The sequence below is a fragment of the Lynx canadensis genome, chromosome C1, assembly GCF_007474595.2.
Source record: "Lynx canadensis isolate LIC74 chromosome C1, mLynCan4.pri.v2, whole genome shotgun sequence".
NCBI lineage: Eukaryota > Metazoa > Chordata > Mammalia > Carnivora > Felidae > Lynx > Lynx canadensis.
In genome coordinates this window covers 27,334,179-27,359,585 of record NC_044310.1, presented here as the reverse complement: position 1 = coordinate 27,359,585, position 25,407 = coordinate 27,334,179, and the positions used below count along the sequence as shown (strand labels likewise).

General features: G+C 36.2%; 1 protein-coding gene across 2 annotated transcripts in view; it reads right to left on the bottom strand.

Annotated features, from left to right (window-relative positions):
• AGO3 (argonaute RISC catalytic component 3) overlaps nt 1-25,407 on the bottom strand; it is a 124,305-nt gene that overhangs the window by 38,106 nt on the left and 60,792 nt on the right. For both annotated transcript variants that reach the window (XM_030325783.1, XM_030325784.1), the window contains 4 exons: nt 6,219-6,353; nt 1,821-1,908; nt 1,544-1,691; nt 811-930 (listed from right to left, as the gene is read on the bottom strand). In XM_030325783.1, coding sequence (XP_030181643.1) covers nt 811-930; nt 1,544-1,691; nt 1,821-1,908; nt 6,219-6,353 — 491 coding nt within the window. The remainder of the gene's footprint in view (nt 1-810; nt 931-1,543; nt 1,692-1,820; nt 1,909-6,218; nt 6,354-25,407) is intronic.

Sequence of the window (25,407 nt, the reverse complement as noted above, 5' to 3'; positions counted from 1 at the left end):
TCACTTACATAATTTAAATGGCATTCAAGAAGAGAATAAGAGAAGATCCAGGTTCCTTTTATTTTTCATTTTGCCTTATCCCATCAGTTTTATAAAGTGGTACTGCTACTTTCCTTCTCTTCCACTCACAACAACGATATAGCTTAGAGACCCTACATAGTTGGAGCAGTCTTGTATTTCTTTCTTTCTTTCTTTTTATAAAATTTACTTATTTATTTTGAGAGAGAGAGAAAGAGTGGAGGAATGGCAGAGAGAGGGGGGACAGAAGATCCAAAGTGGGCTCTGTGCTGACAGCAGGGAGCCCAATGTGGGGCTCGAACTCACAAACTGTGAGATCATGACCTGAACCAAAGTCAGACAGTTAACCAACTGAGCCACCCAGGCACCTCAGTCTTGTATTTCTTTATTCATCCTATACAGCTACCAGTCTGATACTGGGTACTAAGCAATTCTACTGATAGTTAAGACTCACTATTGCTAGTCATAATACCTTGATTTTTCTTCCTTCTCCTTTACTAGGTGGGAGGTAGTAAAGTTCCAGTTCACTAAACTGAAACACTGGTTCTGAGAGAATCTGCTCTAGAACTACAATTAAAGAGCTTGGGGTTAAATTAGAAGGATCTAACCCTTCTCATAGAACCCATTAAGGCTTACCCCTAGAACACCAATGAATGACTTCCATGATCCCTTTTAATTCTGATAGTCCATGAAATGGTAATAAGTAAGGTATGAGCTGATAAGGACATGGCTCTTCAGTAGTAGCTCATCCTAACATGTTTTTAATTCACATTTCTAGGGTCAAGTACTAACCAATCTGCTAATCTCCTCTTGTCTATCTGGCGCAGATCTTGCTGTTGCTTTGATCATAGTGGAAGTCTGATTGTCCGTTAGCTTCTTGATACATCGTTGCCCGGCCACGATATTACAGACCTACAAATGGAAAAAAGTTTTGTACTAGATGCATATATCTTTTTTTAACTCTCATTGGTAATTACATGTGAAATTAAAATTTCTTAAAATGTCTGTTTATTATGTTTGAGAAAGAGAGAGAGCATGAGCAAGGGAAGGGAAGAGACAGAGAGAGAGAGAGGGAGGTAGGGAGACAGGATCCCAAGCTGTGCTGACATCAGAGAGCCTGATATGGGGCTCAAACTCATGAACCATGAGATCATGAGCTGAGTTGAAATCAAGAGTCAGACACTTAACCAAGTGAGTCACCCAGGCACCCCTAAACTGCTTCTTTTTAATATGTTAAGAAGTAGTAAACAATACTGCTTTATAGTATGATTATAACAGGGTAAAATGTACACTCGATAAAAAGGCTGAAAAGAAGTGTACCAAAATGTTAACAATGGTTACTTTAGAGCAATAAGGATTTGTGGATAAAATTTTCCATATTATTTCATTACTAAAATTTTAAAATAAAATTTAAAACAGTTCAATCTCCAAAATAAATGCGAGAGTCTGAAGTAAGTTATATGCCATAAAAACCCCAACAGAATGATGAACAAGAGGATATTAAGAAACAGCCTAAACACATTACTTCTAGTGGCAGGTAGGTATGTTTCTGTTCCTGCCCCACTTGCAGACAAGGAAGGTGTGGGTACTTCAGCTGAAGAGTATACTTTTCTCTGAAATACTGTGCTACTGTTCTCTCCACAGTTTGGCCATTTTCTAACTGTAAAGGAAAGCTGGAGAAAAAAAAAAAAGGTACACATTAACAACTCTCATCTCATTATGGTGAGCAAAACTCCCAATCCACTAACTACAGCAAGCTGCCTCATATCATCTCTGCTCTGACAAACACCAGCTTTTCTTACGTTTGATGACTGGCAGGCCTTCTTGTTACATTACAAACACGGTATTTCCGTCTCATTGTTCCACAATGAGTCACTTCAACCTTCAGACCTGTTCCCAACAAGAAAAACTGAGGTTATAGAACTGTCACATGTCAAATATTTATAAAGCCTGTTCACTACAGAAAAACTCAAATTCTAAACAGACAGAAAATTTGTGATACAGGCAATGTGAAATTAACATTTTATAAATAACATTGCTAGTAATGATTACAATCATGATATATCTATCTCCAAATATTTTCCCTATCCTATCAAGATCTACACACTAAAAAACAGAATCATAAAAGTTGCAAAGCCTATAGAGCAAGGGACAAAGTTCTCCATCAATTAAAAAAAACAAAACAACCTGTTTATAATAAATTTAGGTATTTATTGCTGGGAGAGGGAATGAGAAATGAAAGAGCTGTAACAATTCTCAACATACTCCACAATTTTCAAAGTATGTGATATGTGAATAGTCTAGTCATCACACAGTGACTGAAGTTTAGAATTTAATAAATCTCAGAAGGAAGTCCTTCAAAGATTTTTAAAGTAGGAAGCAGAAAATTCCAGGCCCTTTAACAGAGGCAGAGTGACAATTTAGTTGAAGTATAGTATAGTGACACAACTCTCTTATTACTATTAGAAATTAAATGCAACCAAACAATTCTTAGAGCAGGTGACCCTGCCTTCCTATGGAATCACTGATCCCTTTGAGAATCTGATGAAAGCGGTAAACTCTCAGAAAATTGCATATACACATAGATGTTCTGGATCCTTTCAATCCATCTATGGACCATAGGAGTATGAAGATCCCAGACCTGCTTTACAAAGTGAAGCAATGGTCTTTTAAACCACTGGTAAAATCTTTGGGATTAATTTTCTTAAGCAGTACTGTCCAACAGAACTTTCTGAAATGATAGAATGTTCTACATCTGTGCTAATATGTAATCACTAGCAATATGTGTTATGGAGTACATGAAATGTGGCTAGTGTGAAAGTGAAAACTTAATTTCATTAATTTAAGTAGCTACATGTGGGTAGTGGTACCATATTTGCCAGTGCAATCTTGGAGCTACTTAGATAGAAAAGAGTAACAAATTGATACAGTTGCTGCTGCTTACAGATAAGCAACTCCATTACTATGGCTTAGACTCCAAAGGCAGAAAATCTAAAAAGGGGCAGATGAAGGACAACTTTTAGTTTCCTGATAGTATTTATGGTTATTATTTTTGCATTGTTTCCCTGTTATATTTGTGATTCCTATTGTGCAGTGGTTTTCAACTACAGGCAATTTTGCTCTCCAGAGAACATTTGGTAATGTCTGGAGACAATTTTAACTGTCAAGACTGGGAGGTGCTATGGGCATTTACTGGACGCTAGATTTAGGGATTCTTGGATCCAGGGATGATGCTAAATATCCTACAATGGACGGGACAGCACTACTTCCCACCCCAGACCACAATAAAGAATTATCCAGCCCCAAATGTTAATAGTGGAAAGGTTGAGAAACCCTGAAACAGTGTAATTTATTTTCCTATGTAATCACTAACTGCAGTACCAAACACAAAGTTCATTCACAGTAATATTTTCTTCTGATTTATCAGCACAAATTAAGATGTTAAATGCACATAGTGTCAACTGTACCAGATTGGTATGGATTTTTCTTGAGAAGTACTCCTAATTGAATCAGTGATATAAATAGTTTTTATTAGTAATTACTATTGTAAGACTAAATTTCAGATCAATTAGAGTATAAAACATGCCTCTATATTATAAAGGAAACTAGAAAATAAAGTACTATCAAGAGAAGGCCTTATAAGAAGAAAATGTGAAGTAAGCAATATGAAGTAAGCAGGATGTAAAAATATTGTTTAGGGAGAAAACACAATATAAAAATTATAAAATTTTTTCTGTTATCTATACCACCTAGCCATTTGTTTTCAAGTCTTCCCCCTGAATTAAAGAAGTTATTAGTAATATTCTAATAGCCTACTAAATAAGTTTATACCAAAAATAAATTGGTTCTTGTATAAACATATGGTACTTTTACTACGTACACTTCCTCTAATATTTCTGTTAAACCGTCATGAATAATTATACAAAGGAACAACCCTAAAGTTACTATTGAATATTTAGGAAAAAGTTCAACTGGAACTAATGAATATACTAAATAAATCTATTCGTTACAGCACAGTGTATATCACTATTTAACAGTTACCATCAAATTCCTTTATGCTGGCTAAAAAATTAAGCCCAAATATATAGCACAGAACATAGAACTTTGATTCTGCTGAGTTTCCATGGTGGGTTACATGATGTATGTTAAAGAGCCTTCTTAAAAAATAATAATAAGAAGAAAGCCTTTTTGAATTTGAATGGAGAAAAAAAATCATCAGTTGATCAAGTAGATCCAACTCAGATTTTTCTACCCCAAATCCAGGGTTATAGGTGCCTAAGGATTAGACCGAACCCAGGGCTTAGCAAAAAGTTGAAATTAAAAAAAAAAAAATGGACTAGATAATTCTCTGCCCAGGTCCCTCCCGAAACCCTCCATCCAACCAAAAAAAAAAAAAAAAAAAAAAAAAAAAAAAAAAAAAAAAAAAAATTTGGCTTTAATAAATCAAATATTTAACCTATAAACTTGGCTTTACCTTCACTCTAACATCAACTTTATAATGCTTTCTAGTCATTTTTTCAGTCATTTCTTTGGGCCCCTGAGCAGTTGAAGTTAAGATCGAGTCCATGCTCTTCGGGCAGCAGTTGAATCCTTGTTCTGTACATCTTGTATTTTCTGTGATAGAGTGGTGATATGAGTTGATTGCATAGTTACCGCAAAATAATGTAAGTGACTTCATGATATCAGAGGTGGTAACTAAGCAGCAACTCCACTGGAAACCATGGTATTTTGATGATCAGACATTAATGGTGGGTAATGCACTAACCTCTCGACAATGCTAACAGTGCAGTTAATACGGATTATGAAAGGACAATGATATGGTTGCAATACACTAATATATGACACTTTGTTATTTTGGCATTTAGATAACTTGAGATAAAATAGATGCTCATTTTCAAAGCAGGAAGAACTTTCCTTTTAATGTTTTATTACATTGACACTCTCTCTCTCCCCTGGGTACTGAATGGCAAAGAATGAATGATTACTGGAGCAAGCAGAATGCACTGAGGTATTCTAACTGATTCAGGGAACTGAAAGATGTTCAGTGAACACTGAAACAGTTCAATGTTTCATTCAAACCAGAAGCTGAAAATTATCTACAACAGTCAAAATCTTAAAATACAAACAAAACAAAACAATTTCTGACTATGTAAGATTTAACACTTACAAATGGAATTTATACTACTCATTCTAATTAGAGAATATCTAATTTTTCTTCTTGCCTAAATAATAAAAAACTAAATACAGTGGAGTCACATCTTTTTATTTTTTATGTAATCTCTATACCCAACGTGGGACTCGAACTCACAACTTCAAGATCAAGAGTTACAAGTTCAACTAAGCCAGCCAGGTGCCCCCAGTGGAGTCACATGTTACATGAGGATTAAGTTCTAAGTTAGGAACAAGGCAAGAATTTTATACAATCAAAATTACTCATGAAAAATACCTTCAATTGCTAATAAAGTACACTGTCAATAGGACTGCATATAAAACTATAAATGTATATTTAAATGTACATAGAAATGTACATTTAGATAAAGATGAATTACACACAAATTTTAGAACAGAATAGTTTTAGAACTGTTAAATTTTTTCTTTTTCTCTCCAGAAGACCTTATAGAGATGAATTTATGTTAGTAAAATATACATAGGATGCAACACCACTGTACAAATTTTAGCTCTAAATAAAATAGGCAAGATCAGTGATCAACTGTATAATGTACATGAAATAATGGAAGTTCCAATTCTAAAATAACACATGAAACAGGCTAGCTAGCTCCATATCCATAAAGTTTCAAAGGAATAAAATATTCTATCATTTCAGAAAAATAAGGAGGTCATTATATTAGAATATATAAAAATAATGACTCCAGTTCTGCCCTAACAATGTTTTTGGAATAAGTTTCCTACTTTTAACAGTATTATAGAAGCATTTTCCCATGAGATACTCTTACACTTTTAGCTAGCAACGCAAAGTATTAATAAAATATTAGCTGGTATCAATATTAATTTCATTACTCGGCATTTCTTTCTTTCAAACAATTATCTAAGATGTAATGGTAATGAATTTAATGTAACATTTCATAATCTATATTCTTACAGATGATGTTACATGAACAGACTTTAAACATTTTTTCAATAAAAGTTTGTTATATTCATGCATTTTATACTTAAGTTGTTCCAAATGCTAATTAATTCACCTTTTATCTCTTTGGTGAATTTTACCCGATGAGAATCAGTCAGAGGTCTTGGTTGCTCATCAATATTATGAATGTCAAGAACTTCACACATGAATTGAATTACAGGTTGTGCTTTGTAGAAGGCAGTGGCAGAAACTAAGAAAAACACAAATGGTACAAATTAATGTTTCTGTAAAAAAATTCAGAAATTTGTTCTCAGTTTCCATGATAATTAACTAATTATAAAGTTATAATTATCCTTTATGCATACTTATGTATATAAAAAAGCATTTCTGAATCAAGCAGTTTCAATTTGATGGCTGTTCGACTAGGAGACAGGCAGAAGAACAGAAAAGCCAAGTCCTATAGTTTTTATTATCTATTTTTCTTCATGGGTAACTGAATAAAACCTTTCTCTGCTACATGTATAGAAATATTCTGGGTATGAGACAAGGCCTGTAAGGGGACACATGCCAGAGCTCCTTAGCAGAGGAAAAGGTTAGGTATTCTTTTTTTTTTTTTTTTTTTTAACTTTTATCAGGTTATTTTTTTAATGTTTATTTTTGACAGAGTAAGAGACAGAGCATGAGTGGGAGAGGGGCTGACAGCAAGGGAGACACAGAATCTGAAGCAGGCTCCAGGCTGAGCTATCAGCACAGAGTCTGATGCAGGACTTGGACCCAAGAACCACGAGATCATGACTTGAGCTGAAGTTGTACGCTTAACCAACTGAGCCACACATACGCTCCTAAACAAAGCTTGCTGTGCCACCCTGGCCTGTTTATTCTAGTGAAAGCTTTTCCTGTCTTGCACAGATTTGAGAAGACAGTGTTAGTAAATGATACTGGTACTAATCCAAATTACAGGAAGTAATAAGTAAAGAGCATTTGCCCGATGTGATCTAGCTACAGTTGGTAGTTTACTAACAGTCAACCAGCATGACTTCTTAATCTTGGGCTTCAGAACTAGAAGAGCTTCACCAATAGCACATCACCATCACTCATTTCTTTTCTTTTTTAATGTTTTATTAAAAAAATTTTTTTTAATGTTTATTTATTTTTTGAGAGACAGAGACAGAGCACGAGCGGGGAAGGAGCAGAGAGAGAGGGAGACACAGAATCCGAAACAGGCTCCAGGCTCTGAGCTGTCAGCACAGAGCCTGACACGGGGCTCGAACTCACAAACTGTGAGATCATGACCTGAGCCAAAGCTGGACGCTCAACCAACTGAGCCACCCAGGCACCCCAAGAATTTCCTTAATTTGATAAAAATTATCTACCAAAAACCTATGGCAAATTCAGGGGCACTTGGGCTCAGTCAGTTAAGCATCTGACTCCTGATTTTGGATCAGGTCATGATCCCAGGGTCCTGGAATGGAGCTCTGCCTCAGGCTCCTCACTGAATATGGAGCCTGCCCAGGATTTGTTTATCTACCTATCTCTCTCTCTTTTTTCTTTATCTCTCTCTCCCTTCCTTCCTCTCTTTCTCTCCCCCCCATCCTACCTCCCTCCAACTGCTCTGCTCCCCCGCTCATGCTCACTTTCTTTCTCTAAAATAATTTTTAAAAATTCATATTAAAAAACATCTATGGTAAATTCAACTTCATTTACTAGGAAGTTCTAGCTAGCACAGTATTGCAAGTTAGAGAAATAACGGGTAAAAAGACTAGAAAGGGAAAAAATTATTCACAGTATGACTGCACAGAAAACCCAATAAAATCTACAGATAAATTATAGAATTAATGAGAGTTCAGCAAGGTTGCTAGACTTAAGATCAATATATGAAAAGAAATTATTCTTATACATTGGCAACCAAATTAAAATGTAATTTAGCAAAATACATGTTAAAATTACAACAAAAAACAGTAGGACTTGGGATGAAATCCAAACAAAATAATGTATAAGATCTAGAGAAGTAGGGGCGCCTGAGTGGCTCAGTCGGTTAAGCGTCCGACTTCAGCTCAGGCCATGATCTCATGGTTCGTGAGTTCGAGCCCCGTGTCGGGCTCTGTGCTGACAGCTCAAAGCCTGGAGCCTGCTTCGGATTCTGTGTCTCATTCTCTCTCTTCCCCTCCCCCACTTGTGCTCTTTCTCTGTCTCTCAAAAATAAAAAATAAAAATGTAAAAACAACAAAAGGTCTAGAGAAGTAAACGGTATCTTTACTATTGAAAGATACTACAGAAGATCTAAATAAATGGAGTAATATACCCTATTTGTATAAATTATTCCCATATTAATCTGCAAATTCAGAGTAATTTCAATCAAAATACCTATCACCTGGACCTCTGGAAATTAAGAAGCTAATCCTAAAACTAATACGAAAGGGCAACAAAACAAGAATATTTATTTAAAAAAAAAATTTTTTTTTCAGAGAGAGAGTATGCAAGCAGGGGTGAGGAGCAGAAGGAGAGAGAGAATCTCAAGCAGGCTCCATGCTCAGTACAGAACCCAATGAGGGGCTGAATCCCACAACTCTGGGATCATGACCTGAGCTGAAATCACGAGTCAGATGCTTAACACACTGAGCCACCCAGGTGACCTTAGCCAAGACAATTTTTAAGTCTAAGGTCTGCCCTATCATTTATCAAGATTTGTTATAATCTTATTCAAGTCAAGAGACTATGGGGATAGACACACAGACCAGGAGAACAGATTTGAAAGCCTACCTCACACAATATACAAAAACAAATTATTATGCAGAGAATAAATATGAAAAAAAAAACATTTAGAAGAAAATATACAATATCTTTTTTAAAAAATGTTTTATTTCGGGTGGGGGGAACAGAGAAACAGGGAGAGAAAGAATCCCAAATAGGCTCTGTGCTGTCAGTGTGGAGCCCAACAAAGGCTCGATCTCATGAACTCTGAGATCATGATCTGAGCCGAAACCCACAGTCAGATGCTTTACCCAGTGAGCCCCTCAGGCACCCCTAGAATATCTTTATGATCTTGGTGGTAAGGAAGAATTTCTTAACAAGATATTAAAACTATAAACTATTGAAATCATAAGAATTTCTTTCTCTCTCTCTCTCTCTCTCTCTTGAGCACAAGCGGGGGAGAGTGGCAGAGGGAGAGAGAATCTTAAGTGGGCTCCATGCTCAGTGCGGAGTCCAACATGGGGCTCAATCCCATGACCCTAGCATCATGACCTGAGCTGAAATTAAGAGTCAGATGCTCAACCAACACACCCCTAAGAATTTAAAATACGTAAACTATAAACTATTAAAACTATAAGGGAAAAAAAAATATGGAAGAGAACTGTAAGAAATGCACCCATAAACAAAGCAAAACAACAAAAAACCACCCAAAACAGCAGCAGAATGAGGCTATAGATTGGTAGAGGACATGTGTAACACCTATAACAAATAATCAGTATTTAAAAAAAAATTTTTTTTTTATGTTTATTTATTGTTGAAGGAGAGAGAGAGAGAGCATGAATGGGGGAGGAACAGAGAGAGAGAGGGAGACACAGAATTCGAAGCAGGCTCCAGGCTCTGAGCCATCAAGCACAGAGCCTGATGTGGGGCTGGAACCCACAAACCGTGAGATCATGACCTGAGCCGAAGCCGGACGCTCAACCGACTGAGCCACCCAGGCGCCCCACAAATAATTAGTATTGAAATATGTAATGAGTTCCTATAATCAAGATACAACAAATGTGGCAAATGACATGAACTAGCATTACATAAAAGAGAAATCTAAATGTTGAAACCCATAAATTTTCATGAATTATTTTATGTGTAATTAAGGAAATACATAACAATATTGAGCTATCATTTTACACCAGTCAAGATGGGCAAAGAATTTTAAGACCTGTAACACAAACTGACAACAAGCCAATGGAAGAATGAATGCTCTCATGCAGACTGGAGGGATATAAACTGATACAATGACGAGAGCAAATAGTAATGTATAGTAAATTTGAAGATATGCTTACTTTTCCATCCAGCAGTTCCACTATGTTGAAATACATACTCTAGAGAAATTCCCTATATGCCAGAGGAGGCATGAGTAAGAATGCTTATTGTAGCATTGTTTTTAATAGTAAAACCAAAATATCCATCAACAGATGGATAAATCTGGAGTGTGTGCACATAATTAAAATGGACTAGCCACGTGTTAGAATTCAGATCAATAAAATTAGAAATCAAGTACAGATATTATTGAGAGGACTTTGGTGGAAAATGAGATATTATCTACTACTTAGATTGCCAGTATCTAGATATATATAATCTACAACTAAGGAAAAAAAATCACCAAAAGAGACTATGTCTAGAATACCAGTAGGATAGTCTTCCAATTCATCAACATTCATCTCCAAATTTATTAAGGACATTTAAATTTCAGTAAGGTTTTGTAATACACTCTACACCTCTAATGTATCTTTATATAGATTGATAAATGATAAATTTTTTTTGCTGATAGAAATACATCCTTTAATTCCTGTCACTGATTGTTTGTTGCACATTGATTTTTCCAAGCTATGTTTATTTTCTTCTTTTCATGCATAGCAGTGTTTGAATAATAAAACAAGGACAAGCTTTAAAATAAAATAGACATAGATTTTGATCCTAGGTCCAACATTTACTGATTATGATTTCTGTGAATTTCTATTTGTTCAGTTGTAAATTTAGAATACCTACTACTCATAGCATTAGTGTGGGGATTCAATGCAAAGTACCTACTTGTACGCTGACCATAATAGGAACTCAACAGAGCTTCTTTTTTCATTTCTTTAAAAAAATTTTTTTTAAATGTTTATTCATTGAGAGAGAGAGAGGGAGAGGGAGAAGGAGAAAGAGGGAAAGAGCGTGTGGGGGGGAGGGGCAAAGAGCTAGAGACACAGAATCTGAAGCAGGCTCCAGGCTCCAAGCTGTCAGCACAGAGCCCAATGTCGGATCAAACCCACAAACCGTGAGATCAAGACCTGAGCTGAAGTCCATCACTCAGCAGACTGAGCCACCCAGGCATCCCTCTTTTTTCATTTCTGAAGAACTGTTCATTCATGTCATTTGTTCACTGATCTAGTGAGGTCTTAATTCTAGGCAAAATCACTTTGTTAATGTAAACTAACTCCTTAAAGAGGTCTTACAGGAGAATGTTCCATTAAGAAGGAACTAGAATTTTTTAAAAATGTTTACTTATTTTTTTGAGAGAGAGAGAGAGAGAGAGAGAGAGAGAGAAGGGGAGGGGCGGGGCAGAGAGAGAGGGAGACACAGAATGTGAAGCAGGCTCCAGGCTCTGAGCTGTCAGCACAGAGCCCTACGAAGGGCTAGAACTCACCAACCAGGAAATCATGACCTGAGCCGAAGCTGGATGCTTAATCGATGGAGCCACCCAGGTGCCCTTAGAATTTTTTTTTTTTTTCAGAAAGAGGGAAGGCGGGGGGGGGGGGGGAGAGATGGGGGGAGGGGAAGAGAGCGAGAGAGCGAGAGAGAGAGAGAGAGAGAGAGAGAGACTGACTGCACACACGCATCAGAAGAGGAGGGGCAAAGGACCCAAAGTGGGCTCTGCATTGTCAGCAGACAGCCCCATATGCAGGGCTGGAACTAAGGAATAATGAGATGATGACCTGAGCCCAAGTCAGACCCTTAACGGTCTAAGCCACTCAGGTGCCCCAAGAAGGGGTTAGAATTCTTAAGTTTGCTTTTCACTATGTCAAAAGACATGGCAGAAAATAACAGATAAGAAAAAAGAAAGTAGTAAGTGCTTGCCATATTTAAAATAACTATGACTATGAAGTAAGTCCAGGTCCAAATGAATAGTATAAAATAGAACAGTAAATAACATTGGAAGCTTGTAAAAACATAATCACAATTATACCTTAATGTACACATACTACCTCCTGAGAGGTTACATGGTATGGATGTTATCTGCTTCAATTTTAATAGGCTTACTCCCATGGCTCTGAAAGTATGAGAACAGAGATTAAGACTACTTATTACACAATGAACGTCTTTTTATGGTTATAATTAGTGAGCACTTTAGAGGCCATGTTAAATATCTTTGAATTTCCTATTATCACCTGGCAAGATATTATTAACATAGCATCCAGGAGATATTGATAGATTAAAGAATTGTTTTATTTTTTCTATTTTTAATATAAAATATCACACATTTAGTAAAGTATATAAAATATGAATATTACTGAGAGTATTATACAATAAATATATACAGAACCAGCACTGGATCAACAACTAAATATTGCCAGTATCTTAGCAACCTCTTTCTTAGCCCCTTCCCAATCCTAACTTCCTCTCTCTCCTTCAAAGGTAATCAAAGTCCTGGCTCATGGTAATCACTTCCTTTTCTTTAAATACACAACATAAGTACAGATTCAAAAACAGTTTAGTTTTCCTGGTTCTTGAACTTTATATAACTGGAAACATAAAGCATGTAATCCTTTTGAGACTGTTGCTAAGGATGGTCTCTAGCTCATATATATTAAATGTAAATAGTTTCTTCATTTTCACTGCACTAACACTCTGGTAAAAAAATATAGTTATCTATTCTAAAGTTGGACATTTGTGTTGGCATTTTCCTTTGGTTACTGTAAGGTTATGAAAATTCCTATAGTTGGTCTTATTGATGCACATACACATATAAATTTCTCTGGTAGAAAAGGCTCCATCTAAAAGTAGAATTGCTGAGTCATGAAGGATCTGTATCTCTAATTTTCCTAGATAATGTCAACTCTTCCAAAATGGTTTTAACAACTGACCCTCTCATGAGCAATGTATAAGTCATTTTTGTGCTAATTTCTCACTGATAGTACTGTCAGACTTGAATTTTAGCCTTTCTGGTGGGTTATGTAGGAATACTTTACTTTTAGAAAAGGATTTTCAGGCTTACATATAATAAAATGCATTTTAAGTGTAAAGTTCAATGATTTTGACAAATGTATATATCTATGCTACTACAACCCCAATTAAGAAGGAAAATTTCTATCACCCCAGAAAGTACTTTCCTGCCTCTACGTAGTTAGTTTCTCCCACATCTGCCCTCGGCAAACACTTATAGTATTCTTTCACAATAGATTAACTGGTTACAAAATTTCATATAAATGTAATTATACTGTATATACCATTTTGAGTTCATTCTTTTGCACATTTTAATTGAGATTCATTCATACTGCTGTATAAATTAATAGTTCTTTTTAATTGCTGGGTAGTATTTCCTTGTATGAATAGATCAAAATTTGTTTCTCCATTCATCTGTTCTTGGATATTTGGGTTATTTCCTGTTTCCAGTTATTAAGAATAAACAAATATATGCACATAAATCTTTGTATGACCTCTTTTTTCTTTTGTCTTGGGGAAAGGCTTAGGAATAAAATTGGTGGGTCATAAAGCCAGAAAATGTTTAACTTTAAAAGAATATGCCAAAATATTTTTCAAAGTGGTTGTACAATTTACACCTACCATTTCCAGTTGCTTCACACCCTAACACTGGTATTGACAGTCTTTTTTTTTTTTAATGGTGGAATTTTTAAAGTTTTTATTTGTTTTGACAGAGAGACAGAGAGAGAGAGAGAGAGAGAGAGAGAGACAGACAGACAGACAGACAGGCAGGCAGAGAGAGAGAATCCCAAACAGGCTCCATGCTGTCAGTACAGAGCCTGATGTGGGGCTGAAATGCACAAACCATGAGATCATGACCTTAGTCAGATGCTTAAACCAACTGTTACCCAGGTGCCCTGGTATTGCCAGTCATTTTAATTTAGCCCACGCAGTGGGTGTGAAGTAAGTACCTCATTGTGGTTATTTGCCTTTCTCAGATGAGCAATGATGTTTAGCATCTTTTCAAGTGTTTACTTGCCATTCACATACATCTTTTGTGAAGTGTCTGCTTTTGACCACATTTTAAAAATTGTCTGGTATAAGTTTTTAATATTCTGGACACAAGTCTTTTATTTAGATAGATGTTTTGCAAATAGTTTCTCCCAGCAGTGCCTACTTTTTCATCTTAAGTGTTTTGAAAAGAGGGTTTTCATTCAGATGAAGTTTCCAGTATATTAAAAAATGTTTTGGGGAGCCTGGGTGGCTCAGTCGCTTAAGTGTCCAATTCTTAATTTCGGCTCAGGTAACGATCTTTCGGTTCGTGGGATGGAGCCCCACGTCAGGATATATGCTGATAACATGGAGCCTGCCTGGGATTTTCTCTCCCTTGCTCTGCCCCTCCCCTGCTCACGATCTCTCTCTCAAAATAAATAAACTGAAAAAATAGATCTTTCACTCCAAGGACATGAATACTTTTCCTGTTTTCTTAGAAATTTCCCAGTTTTAGCTTTGTGGATTAATTTTTGAGTATGGTGTGAAGTAGGGGTTATGTTTATTTTTTTCATACACATAACCAGTTGTTCTGGCATCACTCATTAAGACTATCCTTTCGGGGAACCTGGGTGGTTCAGTTGGTTAAGCACCGACTCTTGATTTTGGCTCAGGTCATGACTCCAGGGTTTGGGATCAAGCCGTGCATCCAGCTCTGTGCTGAGCATGGAGTCTCCTTAAGATTCTCTCTTCCCACATCGTGCTCACTTTCTCTCTAAAATAAAGTATTAAAAAAAAAAATACTACCTTTTTCTCACTGAATTATATTGGCTCCTCTGTCAAATATCAATCAACCACATGAGTGGGTCTCTTTCTGTAGCTATTCTAATTGCTTCTCAGCCTGTGATTAAGATCAAGTATCTTAAGGGGCGCCTGGGTGGCGCAGTCGGTTAAGCGTCCGGCTTCAGCCAGGTCACGATCTCGCGGTCCATGAGTTCGAGCCCCGCGTCGGGCTCTGGGCTGATGGCTCAGAGCCTGGAGCCTGTTTCCGATTCTGTGTCTCCCTCTCTCTCTGCCCCTCCCCCGTTCATGCTCTGTCTCTCTCTGTCCCAAAAATAAATAAACGAAAAAAAAAAAAAAAAGATCAAGTATCTTAAGAAAAAAAATAAAGATCAAGTATCTTAATATCTGTAGCTTTTCTATAACTTGATTAACAGGTCTACCTTCACCCCAATATCACACTGTATTGATTACTATGGTTTTGTAGCCTATCTTTAAAACCAGGTAGTATGGGGTGCCTGGTTGGTTAAGCATCCGACTCTTGATTTTGGCTCAGGTCATGATCTCACAATTGCTGAGATTGAGCCCCGATTTGGACTCAGTGCTGACAGTGGCAGAGCCTGCCTGGGATTCTCTCTCCTTCTCTGCTCTCTCCTGCCAGTGCACTCTTTCTCTCAAAATAAATAAATAAACTTAAAAAATATAAAAACTAAAAAAAATTTAAACGCCCTAAAACTAGGTAGTATAAATCTTCCCACTTTGTTTTTCTTTGAAATGTTTTTGGCTATTTTAGGTTCTTTGTATTCCCATATAAATCTTAAGACAGCTTGTCAACTTATATTAAAAAAAAATCCTGATGAGATTTTCATTAGGATTGTGTTGAGTCTATAGGTCAATTTGGGGAGAACGGACAGCTTAACAATTTTAGTGTTCTGGTCCAAGAACATGGTATCTTTATATCTTTCTTGGGAAGTCTTTGTAGCTTTCATTATACAGACTTGCACATCTTTCTTTAAATCTATTTTTTTTATTATTAATGGTATTTTTTCTTAATTGTTGAATGCTAGTATTATTTCTTGTTATACTGCTTGTATTGATTTTTGTCTATGCTACTAGTATACTGTGTCCTTGCTAAATTCATCTATTAATTCTAGTAGGTTTGTGTGGTTTTTTTTTTTTTTTTTTTTTTTTGGTAGATTCATTAGGATTTTTTATGTAGAGAATAACAGGTCTTCTGCAAACAGGGAGAATTTTATTTCTTCCCTTACAACATTATGTCTTTATTTTTCTTGCCTCGGTGCATTGGTTTGCACTGCCAGCACCATGCTGAATCAAGCAGTGAAAAGCAAGTATCCTTGCCTTGATCTTGGAGTAAAAGCTTTTAATCTTTTTTTACCCTTTAGTACGAAGATGATGCCTCTTATGTTTTCTAGACGCTTTTATCAAGCTGAAAAAGTTTCCTTTTATTGCTAGTTTATTGTAAATTTTTATCATGAGAACGTTAGAATGTGTCTAATGATTTTTCTGTTTGTTGGGAGGATTATACTGTTTTTGTCAAGTGTTGGTATCACAGGTATACTAGCCTCATAAAGTTGGAAAGTCTTTCCTCCTCTTACTTCCTGAATTAGTGAAAGACCGGTACTATTTTTTCCTTAAATGTTAGATAAAATTCACCAGTAAAATCACTGGAATTTTCAGGGGATTATGAATTCAATTTAATAGATACAGAGCTATTCAGATTATTCTTCAGAGTAAATTTCTGTAAAGTCATGTTAAATTATCAAATTAACTGGTATAAAGCTCATAACATTTCCTTATTAACCTTTCAATTCTAAAGGACCTTTAGTGAGACCCTCTTTCATTCCTGATACTGGTAATCTGTTTTTTTCTATTTTTCTAAATTGGTTTAGTCTTGCTAGGAGTTTTTAATTTCATTAAAAGAACCAACTTTTGGGTTCATTCATTTTCTGCACTGTTTTCTATTTAATTAATATTTGCTCTGATCTTTATTATTTTTTACCTTCTTTTAATTTGGATTTGTTCTTTAGCTTAGGACAGAAACTTTGTGTGATACCCAGCCTGCAAGATGTCCCTAATAAGTCTTGCCTTATAGAATTCACAACTTTGTATAAGTCTTTCCTACAATGAATATAACTGTGTAACTAACAGGATATTATAAAAATGGCAAAATGTAGCTTTCAATACTAGGCCTTAATGTCATTACAGCTTCTACCTTGCTCTATCATGGATTACTTGCTCCAGAGAAAGTCAGCCACAATACTGTGAGAAAACTTAACCAGACCTCTTGAGCGGTCCATGTGGCAAGAAACCAGGCCCTCATCACAAACTTGTTACCAACTGAGTTTTATAGCTGTAAAGCAAGACTTAATCATCCCTGTAAACATATTAAGTACCTACTATATCAAGGACTCTCTTATGGATTGAAATTTAGAGATGATCCAGACAAAGACTCTGCCTTTTAAGAACAAATTCTGGGTTATGATGCTCATTTCATTCCTTCCCCAATCCCCAAACTCCGTTATAACTATGGTAAGGAATTATAAAAGGGGGGGGGGGGTGCCTGGGTGGCTCAGTCTGTTGAGCATCTGACTCTTGATTTTGGCTCAGGTCATGATCACAGGGTCATGGGATCCAGCCCTGTGTTAGGCTCCATGAACATGGAGCCGTTTAAGATGATCTCCCTCTCCCACTCTTCCTCTCCCAGACTTATGCTCTCTCTCTAAAAAACCAAAAACATAATCTTAGAAAGAGGGGAGAACAGAAAACAGGAAATCCATCAACACTTCAGAAGACGAAAAGCAAGAAGCGCCAGGTGGCTCAGTTGGTTGAGTGTCCAGCATCGGCTCAGATCACGATCTCACAGTTTGTGAGTTCCAGCCCCACATCGGGCTTGCTGCTGCCACTGCAGAGCCCACTTCAGATCTTCTATTCCCCCCTCTCTCTGTCCCTTCCCTGCTCTGCTGGTGCTCTCTCTCAAAAATAAATAAATAAATAAATAAATAAATAAATAAATAAATAAATAAAAAAAAAAAAATAAAAATTTAAAATTAAAAAAAAGCTGAAAAGCAAGTGGACAGGTTGTAACTGACATAGTAGATCCAAGAAAATGAAATCCCAAGCCAGCTAGGTTGGGAAAGATAAGAACCAACTGCATCTACACTATATAATCTTCAAAAAGCATGAGGAGTGGCAGCACCTCTGAAACTAGGCAGTACCTCTGAAACTAGTGACAGAATGGGGAGAGGTGTGGAAAAATAAAGAGGAAAGCTGTTTGAGAAGCAGGCGGCGTCCTAGACCCTTGTCTAATCCCACATTGCTGAACAACTGCCCTTTTGTCATCCCTACATAAATCCAGAGGTTTATTTTCTGGAAAAAATAAAGGAAAGGCTCTCTGGAGGGAGCATATCAGGCACAGTTGAGGGCACAGACTGTACCAAAAAGAAGGGATTAAATGAATATGAACATTAAATGCTGAATGTTGGCTTCTAGAATGTAGACAACCAGACTGATACCCTTCAGTGTATTACTGAAGTTACTGAAAAGACTTATCTTTGAGTAACCTGACCAGCCAAGCAAACAGACTTGAGGATACAAATGTAGGTCCCCTAACATCAGTCCACTGAAACCACCCTATAATGAAGTTCATATTCAACTGGCCCCAATGATGCATTCGGAGCTTCTAGTCAGTGTTTTAGATCCTAATGAATCATGAGTAGATAACCAAAGATACAATGTATCTGAAGAAAGAAAGACTCTAACATGGAAGGCAGAGATCAAAACATAAAGGAGTAGGAAGGGTAAACATGTACAGGAAAAAGAAAACTCCAAAATAGATTACAGTAAAACCTTGGATTGCAAATAACTTGTTCTGCGAATATTCCACAAGATGAGCAGTACGTGACACTGAATGTCACACGATCACACCTGAGCCGACAGTTCGTCTCTCTCATGAGCGCTGTGGGACTGTGGGTGACTGTCTCCTGTGCTTGCATGCTCGGTCTCAGGCCATGGTGTTTGGCAGAAATCAGGCATTTTTCAGAACGCTGGAAGGTGCCCACAACTGGCACTAGTGTATTTTCTGTCACTTCAGAGTACCTATGGACAGTCCTTTGCTTTTCCAACAAGAGTAAGCTTAGGAATGCTCTGCTTCATCCTAGGTCAGGCTGCCTGTAGATATAGACCCTTTCCTCTGCTACCTTATTACCAGTTATATTAAATACAGTAAGAGTTTATTAACACTGTAGTATAGTCAACATCCATGAGAGTGTATACAATAGCCCCCATGCAGAAAAAGGCTGAAAAGAAAGGCAGTAAGAGGGAGATGATTACAGTGGAAGTTAAGAAGGAAATCATCAAGAAGTACGAACGAGGTATGCGAGTGGCTGAAATTGCAAGATTTTGTAAGAAATCTACGTCTGCATCCTGTCTGAGGAGGAGGAGGAGGCGGAGAAGAAAAAGGCAGAGGAACCCCTCACTTCAAATGAGATTAGGGAGATGTGTAAAATGTGGGAAACAGTGCAAAATTTTGTAGAAAGGCACCACCCAAATAAGGCTGTAGCAGTGCGAGCAATGAATACAATTAACGACAATGCAATGTCACATTTCCACGAAATCCTCAAAAGGAGGCAAAAGCAAGTGTCACTGGATAGGTTCCTTGTTAACGGTGCATGAAAAGAGAAAGATTCCATTGAACCAATAGATAGCATTGATGCTGGTAGTGATGATGAAAGTTGTCCTACACAATAAGCGTCCTCTCTCATCTCTCTTACAACAGCCACAAAGGTTTTCAAAGGTAAGTGCAGGTTAATTTATTTTTCTTTATATTTTATATTTTATTATTTTGTATTATATTACAGTATTGTAATAATTTCTATAAGAATATTTTAAGGTTGTAGAATGAATCATCTCAACTTCATTATTTCTTATGGGGAAATTCATTTTGACATACAAAGTGCTTTGGATTAGGGGTGCCTAGATGGCTCAGTTGGTTAAGCATTTGACTTCAGCTCAGGTCATGATCTCGCGGTCTGTGAGTTCCAGCCCTGCCTCCAGCCCTGCCTCGGGTTCTGTGCTGACAGCTTGGTGCCTGGAGCCTGCTTTGGATTCTGTGTCTCCCTCTCTCTCGCCCCTCCCCCACTCAAACTCTTATCTCTCTCAAAAATAAACAAATATTTAAAAAAAAAAGATTTCTGGGGCGCCTGGGTGGCGCAGTCGGTTAAGCGTCCGACTTCAGCCAGGTCACGATCTCGCGGTCCGTGAGTTCGAGCCCCGCGTCGGGCTCTGGGCTGATGGCTCAGAGCCTGGAGCCTGTTTCCGATTCTGTGTCTCCCTCTCTCTCTGCCCCTCCCCCGTTCATGCTCTGTCTCTCTCTGTCCCAAAAATAAATAAACGTTGGAAAAAAAAAAAAAAAAGATTTCTCTTTATTAAAAAAAGAAACCCAAATGCTTTGAATTACAAGCATGTTTCTGGAATGAATTATGCTCTTAAACCAAGGTTTTACTGTTTCTTAGTGAGCCAAGAGAAGATACTGTAACTGTGAAACAAGAATAGTATCCTACAACACTCAGGAAATAAATAACTACTAGAAAAGAAAAACATGATAGCAGAATGAAAAAGTGAATAAAGGGTTAAAAGATGAAGCTGAGGACATGTTCCAGAAGGCAAAGCAAAATATGTGAAAGACACTAGATATACACTTAAAATGGGTACATTTTATGGTATGTATAAAAAACAAACAAAACCCCTCACTAAAGCTATTTAAAAAATGGAGCACTGCTTTCAAATTTGTGAAGGAAAATTATTTCCAACATAGAAACTCAGTTAAACTGTCATTTAAGTTCACTTCCCAATACGCAAGGTGTCACAATATTTGCCTCTTACATACGTAACGTTTCCTCATGAAACTTTTGAACACTAAAAAAAAAGGATATAGGAAACAGAAGATCAATAAAGGAAAAAGACAAAAATTCTCAAGGGAAATAGTGATGTGCGATTCCAAGAGGACAGCTGTGTACCAAATACGAAGGGCATACTCAATGAGACTGAAACAAATAGGATGAAGACTGTCACTGAGGTTTCTGCTGCCATCATTCTGATTCTGTAATGTGAGGATGGTCTGGGTAAGCCTGACACACACATATTTACTTTGCCTGGCTGGACCATATGTTGATAAAGTTCCTGTCCTGTTGCCTGAAATGAGACTCTCATTATACTCCAAAAAAATGTTCTGCTTTTGTTTACTGCTGAGAAGACTAATTTGACTATCATAAATTATTTCTTAATCTTTGAGATCTTATACCCGTACTCAAAAACAAACATATAAAGCAAGCAACACGAATACTGTGATTAATAAATTACTTTCTAGAAATCTGTTTTCCTTGCAAAGGAAAGCATATTCAGTGCGAACTTTTGACTCTTACACAGAATAAATTACAATCACTAAATTCTACAATTTATATATTCTATTTTCTTCTACGAGCAAAACAGACACTGAATGTTTTGCAGAAAGCTACTTCTACTGAAAAGGACATAAAAATATGTAAATAAAATAATTAAAATAATATAGTAAATAAGTATATAAAAATAAATATAGTAAATAAGTAAATAAGTATATAAAAATAAATATAGTAAATAAGTAAATAAAAATAATATAACCTTTCTCAATTCAGATGTACTGGGTCTGAAATTTGTCTGCCAGGAATCTTGCTTTTTAAGGGATACAGTATAGAGCTGTGAATAATATGGACATAATTTGGAGTCAGAGCTTGACCTCTATAATTTCAATGTAAATTATGTGACCTTGAGCCTTAAATATAAGCTGGCTATATTTAAATATTGGCTTAATAGGTTACGTTATACTGTTAAAATCAAAAGCATATGGGACACCAGCCTTGAAAATTCCCTGAGCAGACAAAACCAGTTTAGTCACACAAACAAAGCTTAATTTAGCTTATCTTACAAGACTAACTTGACCTCGGTCATTTCTTGCTCATGCCTCTGAAAATCATAAGCAAAACTTAAACTGTTTCCCAAGGTTGATATAAGATAAAAATTCTAATATTATAACCAATCATTGAAGAATAAAACAATCATTTTTTTCTCTCTCTCTCTATAAACTGCTTTATAACAATATGCCCCTGAGCCTCATTCCATATTTTGGCTTGAATGCTCCCAGTTTGCAAACTGTTTTTGGTGTGTGCACAATAAACTTATACTAATTACTACTTCAGTAATTCATTGATTTTGCTTCTGTTACTTCTGAAAATCATATAAATTATTTAACATAAATGTTAAATATAAACTATGTGACCCTTAGAAAGAGTCAATTTAGAGAGAAAGTTTATTGAAATTTTCTCTCTCTAAACTTAACTCATGCAACTTTGGTAGAATTTACTTCAAATAATTAATGTAGGGGCGCCTGGGTGGCGCAGTCGGTTAAGCGTCCGACTTCAGCCAGGTCACGATCTCGCGGTCCGTGAGTTCGAGCCCCGCGTCGGGCTCTGGGCTGATGGCTCAGAGCCTGGAGCCTGTTTCCGATTCTGTGTCTCCCTCTCTCTCTGCCCCTCCCCCGTTCATGCTCTGTCTCTCTCTGTCCCAAAAATAAATAAAATTTGAAAAAAAAAATTAAAAAAAAATAATAATTAATGTAATATGCTTACCAATGAGTGATAAAGGTATCTGAAGGGAAATACAACTAATACCACATCACTGTGACAGTCTTAGAAATGCAGGAATTATAATAAAATGCAAGTTGCAAATGAGTTTGGCTTAAATGTAGGCTAAACTAAACATATATTCATCCCACATATCATTGAATCTAAGACACCAGTGATGGAAAGGTACATCAATATTTTATGTATCCTAAAAAGAAACTTGCCAATTAAACTGTGACAAACCATCAACTGTAAGACATCTTCTAATTTCAGAGATGATGAAATGTGAAGAAAAAATATTTTTGAGTCTTAGATTGGTAAAATATGGTAAGTCTACCTACACAGTTGAGAGAATATTACATAGCACAAAGCAATCATTTTGAAGACAAGATTAAGTCACATAATTCGAATTAAATTGCTCTTTTCTTGTTCTTCACTCTTCCATTCTTATTTCCACCACCAATAACACCTAGAGGGAATCTGTCGCTTTCTTAGAGAAATGTTCCTCAAATCCAATGACTAGAATGGATCCCTGTTACATGCTCCCTCTGCATTTAGTACTTCTCCTCCATAATACTTACATTGCTCAATAGTAGATTTCAAGATCAATAGGGCTGTTTTGTTCAGTGCAATATACCAAACACAAGCAATGCAAAATCAAATCACACAGAAACAAAAAAGGAAACATAAGCAAATAAGGTGGTCAGAGCAATATTTTCACTCGTTATTTTTCACAGCAGCACTATATTTTACTGTCAAAAAATAAACTCATTTAAACTTTTAGGCTGTATTTTCATTTCATTAGTATGCCACATATCTTTTTTTTACAAAAGCTATCAATCTTCTGACTTCTTTGCTTCACAGTGCACCGTAAGTTATCTACACACTTTATTCACACAAAAAACATACTCTCACCTTTTTCTTGTAACATGCAGCTTTTAAGGTCTATCTATTCTCTCTATGCCAACCAACCTATTCCATTCCTCTTCCTTCTTTCTTCCTAAAGGGAACTACTATCCTGAAATTGGTGTGTATTTGTCCCATCCATGTTTTGATAATTTTACTGCATTTGTATGCACTCTGTATAAACTTTTGTTTTCTTAAATTTACATAAATAATAACATATCCTTTCAGTACCTATTACCCCCTCCACATTGTTTTTAGTGATAATATGTTGATACATGTAGATCTGGTTCACTCATTTTACTGTCACACAGAACACCACAATATTCTATAACAATTTATGTTCTCATTCATAATGCTTCCCAAAGAAACACGGATAAGGAATTAGGCTACTTCCAATTTTCTGCCATAACAAATAATGCCTCAAGCACAAATGCAAGGTATCTCTATGGTATATTATAGGTTTTCAAACACGTGCAATTTCATCTTTACTTTAACTTTTCTAGAGATTGAAAACTGTTCTCCAAAGCAGCTATACCAAATCATACTCCTACCAACACTGTAACTTTACATCCTCAACAACATCTAACGTAAGACTTTAATTTTTACAAACCTGAAGGGCGTGAAATGGAACCTTTTTAATTTCATTTGCATTTTCCTGATTACAAATGAATTTGAGAATCTGATTTTCATGTATTTATTAGCCATTTGGGTTTCCTTTTTTTTGAAGTACTTGTTTTCCTATTGATCTGTCCTTATATTTTGTAAAGGTCTTGGTTACTTCTCCTAGCATTTTAACTGTTTATAACATACAAGTTTTTGTCAGTATTTTCTTTTATAATTTACACACTTTATATTTTGTCCAACACTGGATATATTCTCTTGTAAGATTTCTTCTAAAAGAGTTTCAAAGTTTGGCATTACATATTTAGGATTAAAATCCACCCAGAAATAAATTTTGGGTGTGATGTGAGTCGGGTCTAATTTATTTTTTTCATGTAGTTAACTGTATGAACACCGTTTGATACATATACACATGGCTTATTTCAAGGCTCTGTATTCTGCTTCATTAATCTTTCAATTCCTGCACTTACAGCAGTATGGAATAGTAATTATTGTAGTTTTAAAACAAAGAGGGCAATTCCTTTGTCTTTATTCTTCTTTAAAATTACATTGGCTTTTCTTAGTCATTATAGTTATTTTTCTATATAAGCCTTAATATTCACTTACTAAGTTTCATGATATACCCTATTGGGATTTTATTTAAAATTGCATTTACAGGGGCACCTGGGTGACTTCAGTTGGTTAATTGGTTGATTCAGTTGGTTGATTGATTGAGGTGAATCAGTTGAATTCAGTTGAATTCAGTTGGTTGATTCTTGATTTCGGCCCAGGTCATGATCCCACAGTTTGTGGGACTGAGCCCTGTGTCTGGCTCTGCACCGATAGTGTGGAGCCTGCTTGGCATTTCTCTCTTCCACTCTCTCTGTCCCTCCTCCATTCATGTTCTCTCTCTCCCTCTCTCAAAAAAAAAAAAAAAACAAAAAAAAAAAACAAAAAAAACCCCTAATAATAATAATAATAAATAAAAAATAAAAATTTTAATTACATTTACAGGTTAATTTTGGGAAAACTGACAATCAAATTGAACCTTCTCAATAAGCCTATTATATTTCATTTCATTTCATTTAGATTTTCTCTTATGTCTTTTCAATCAAGTTTTTATTTTAGAGACTTCTCAAAAATCTTTATTCCTATGTACCTCCTTTTCAATCCAACTCTTGATCTCATGTTTGTTAAAGCTCAGCTAAGGCATCACTTACTCCTCCAAATATTTTTCTAACTTTCCAGGCTCATTTGGGATACTCCTTCTCTATGCTCTTAGTTTTATCTAATTATTCTTTGCTTAGTATGACCCAGAATTGTGCTAAGCATGGAGGATACGTACACTGGTGAATAAGATGGACAGTCCCTACCTTTGCAGAACTTTCATTCTAATAGGAGAAAGAACAGTAAAACATTTATAATTCAGAGTGACACATGCTGTATTATAGGGGAAGTACACTGTGCTATGGGAATACATGA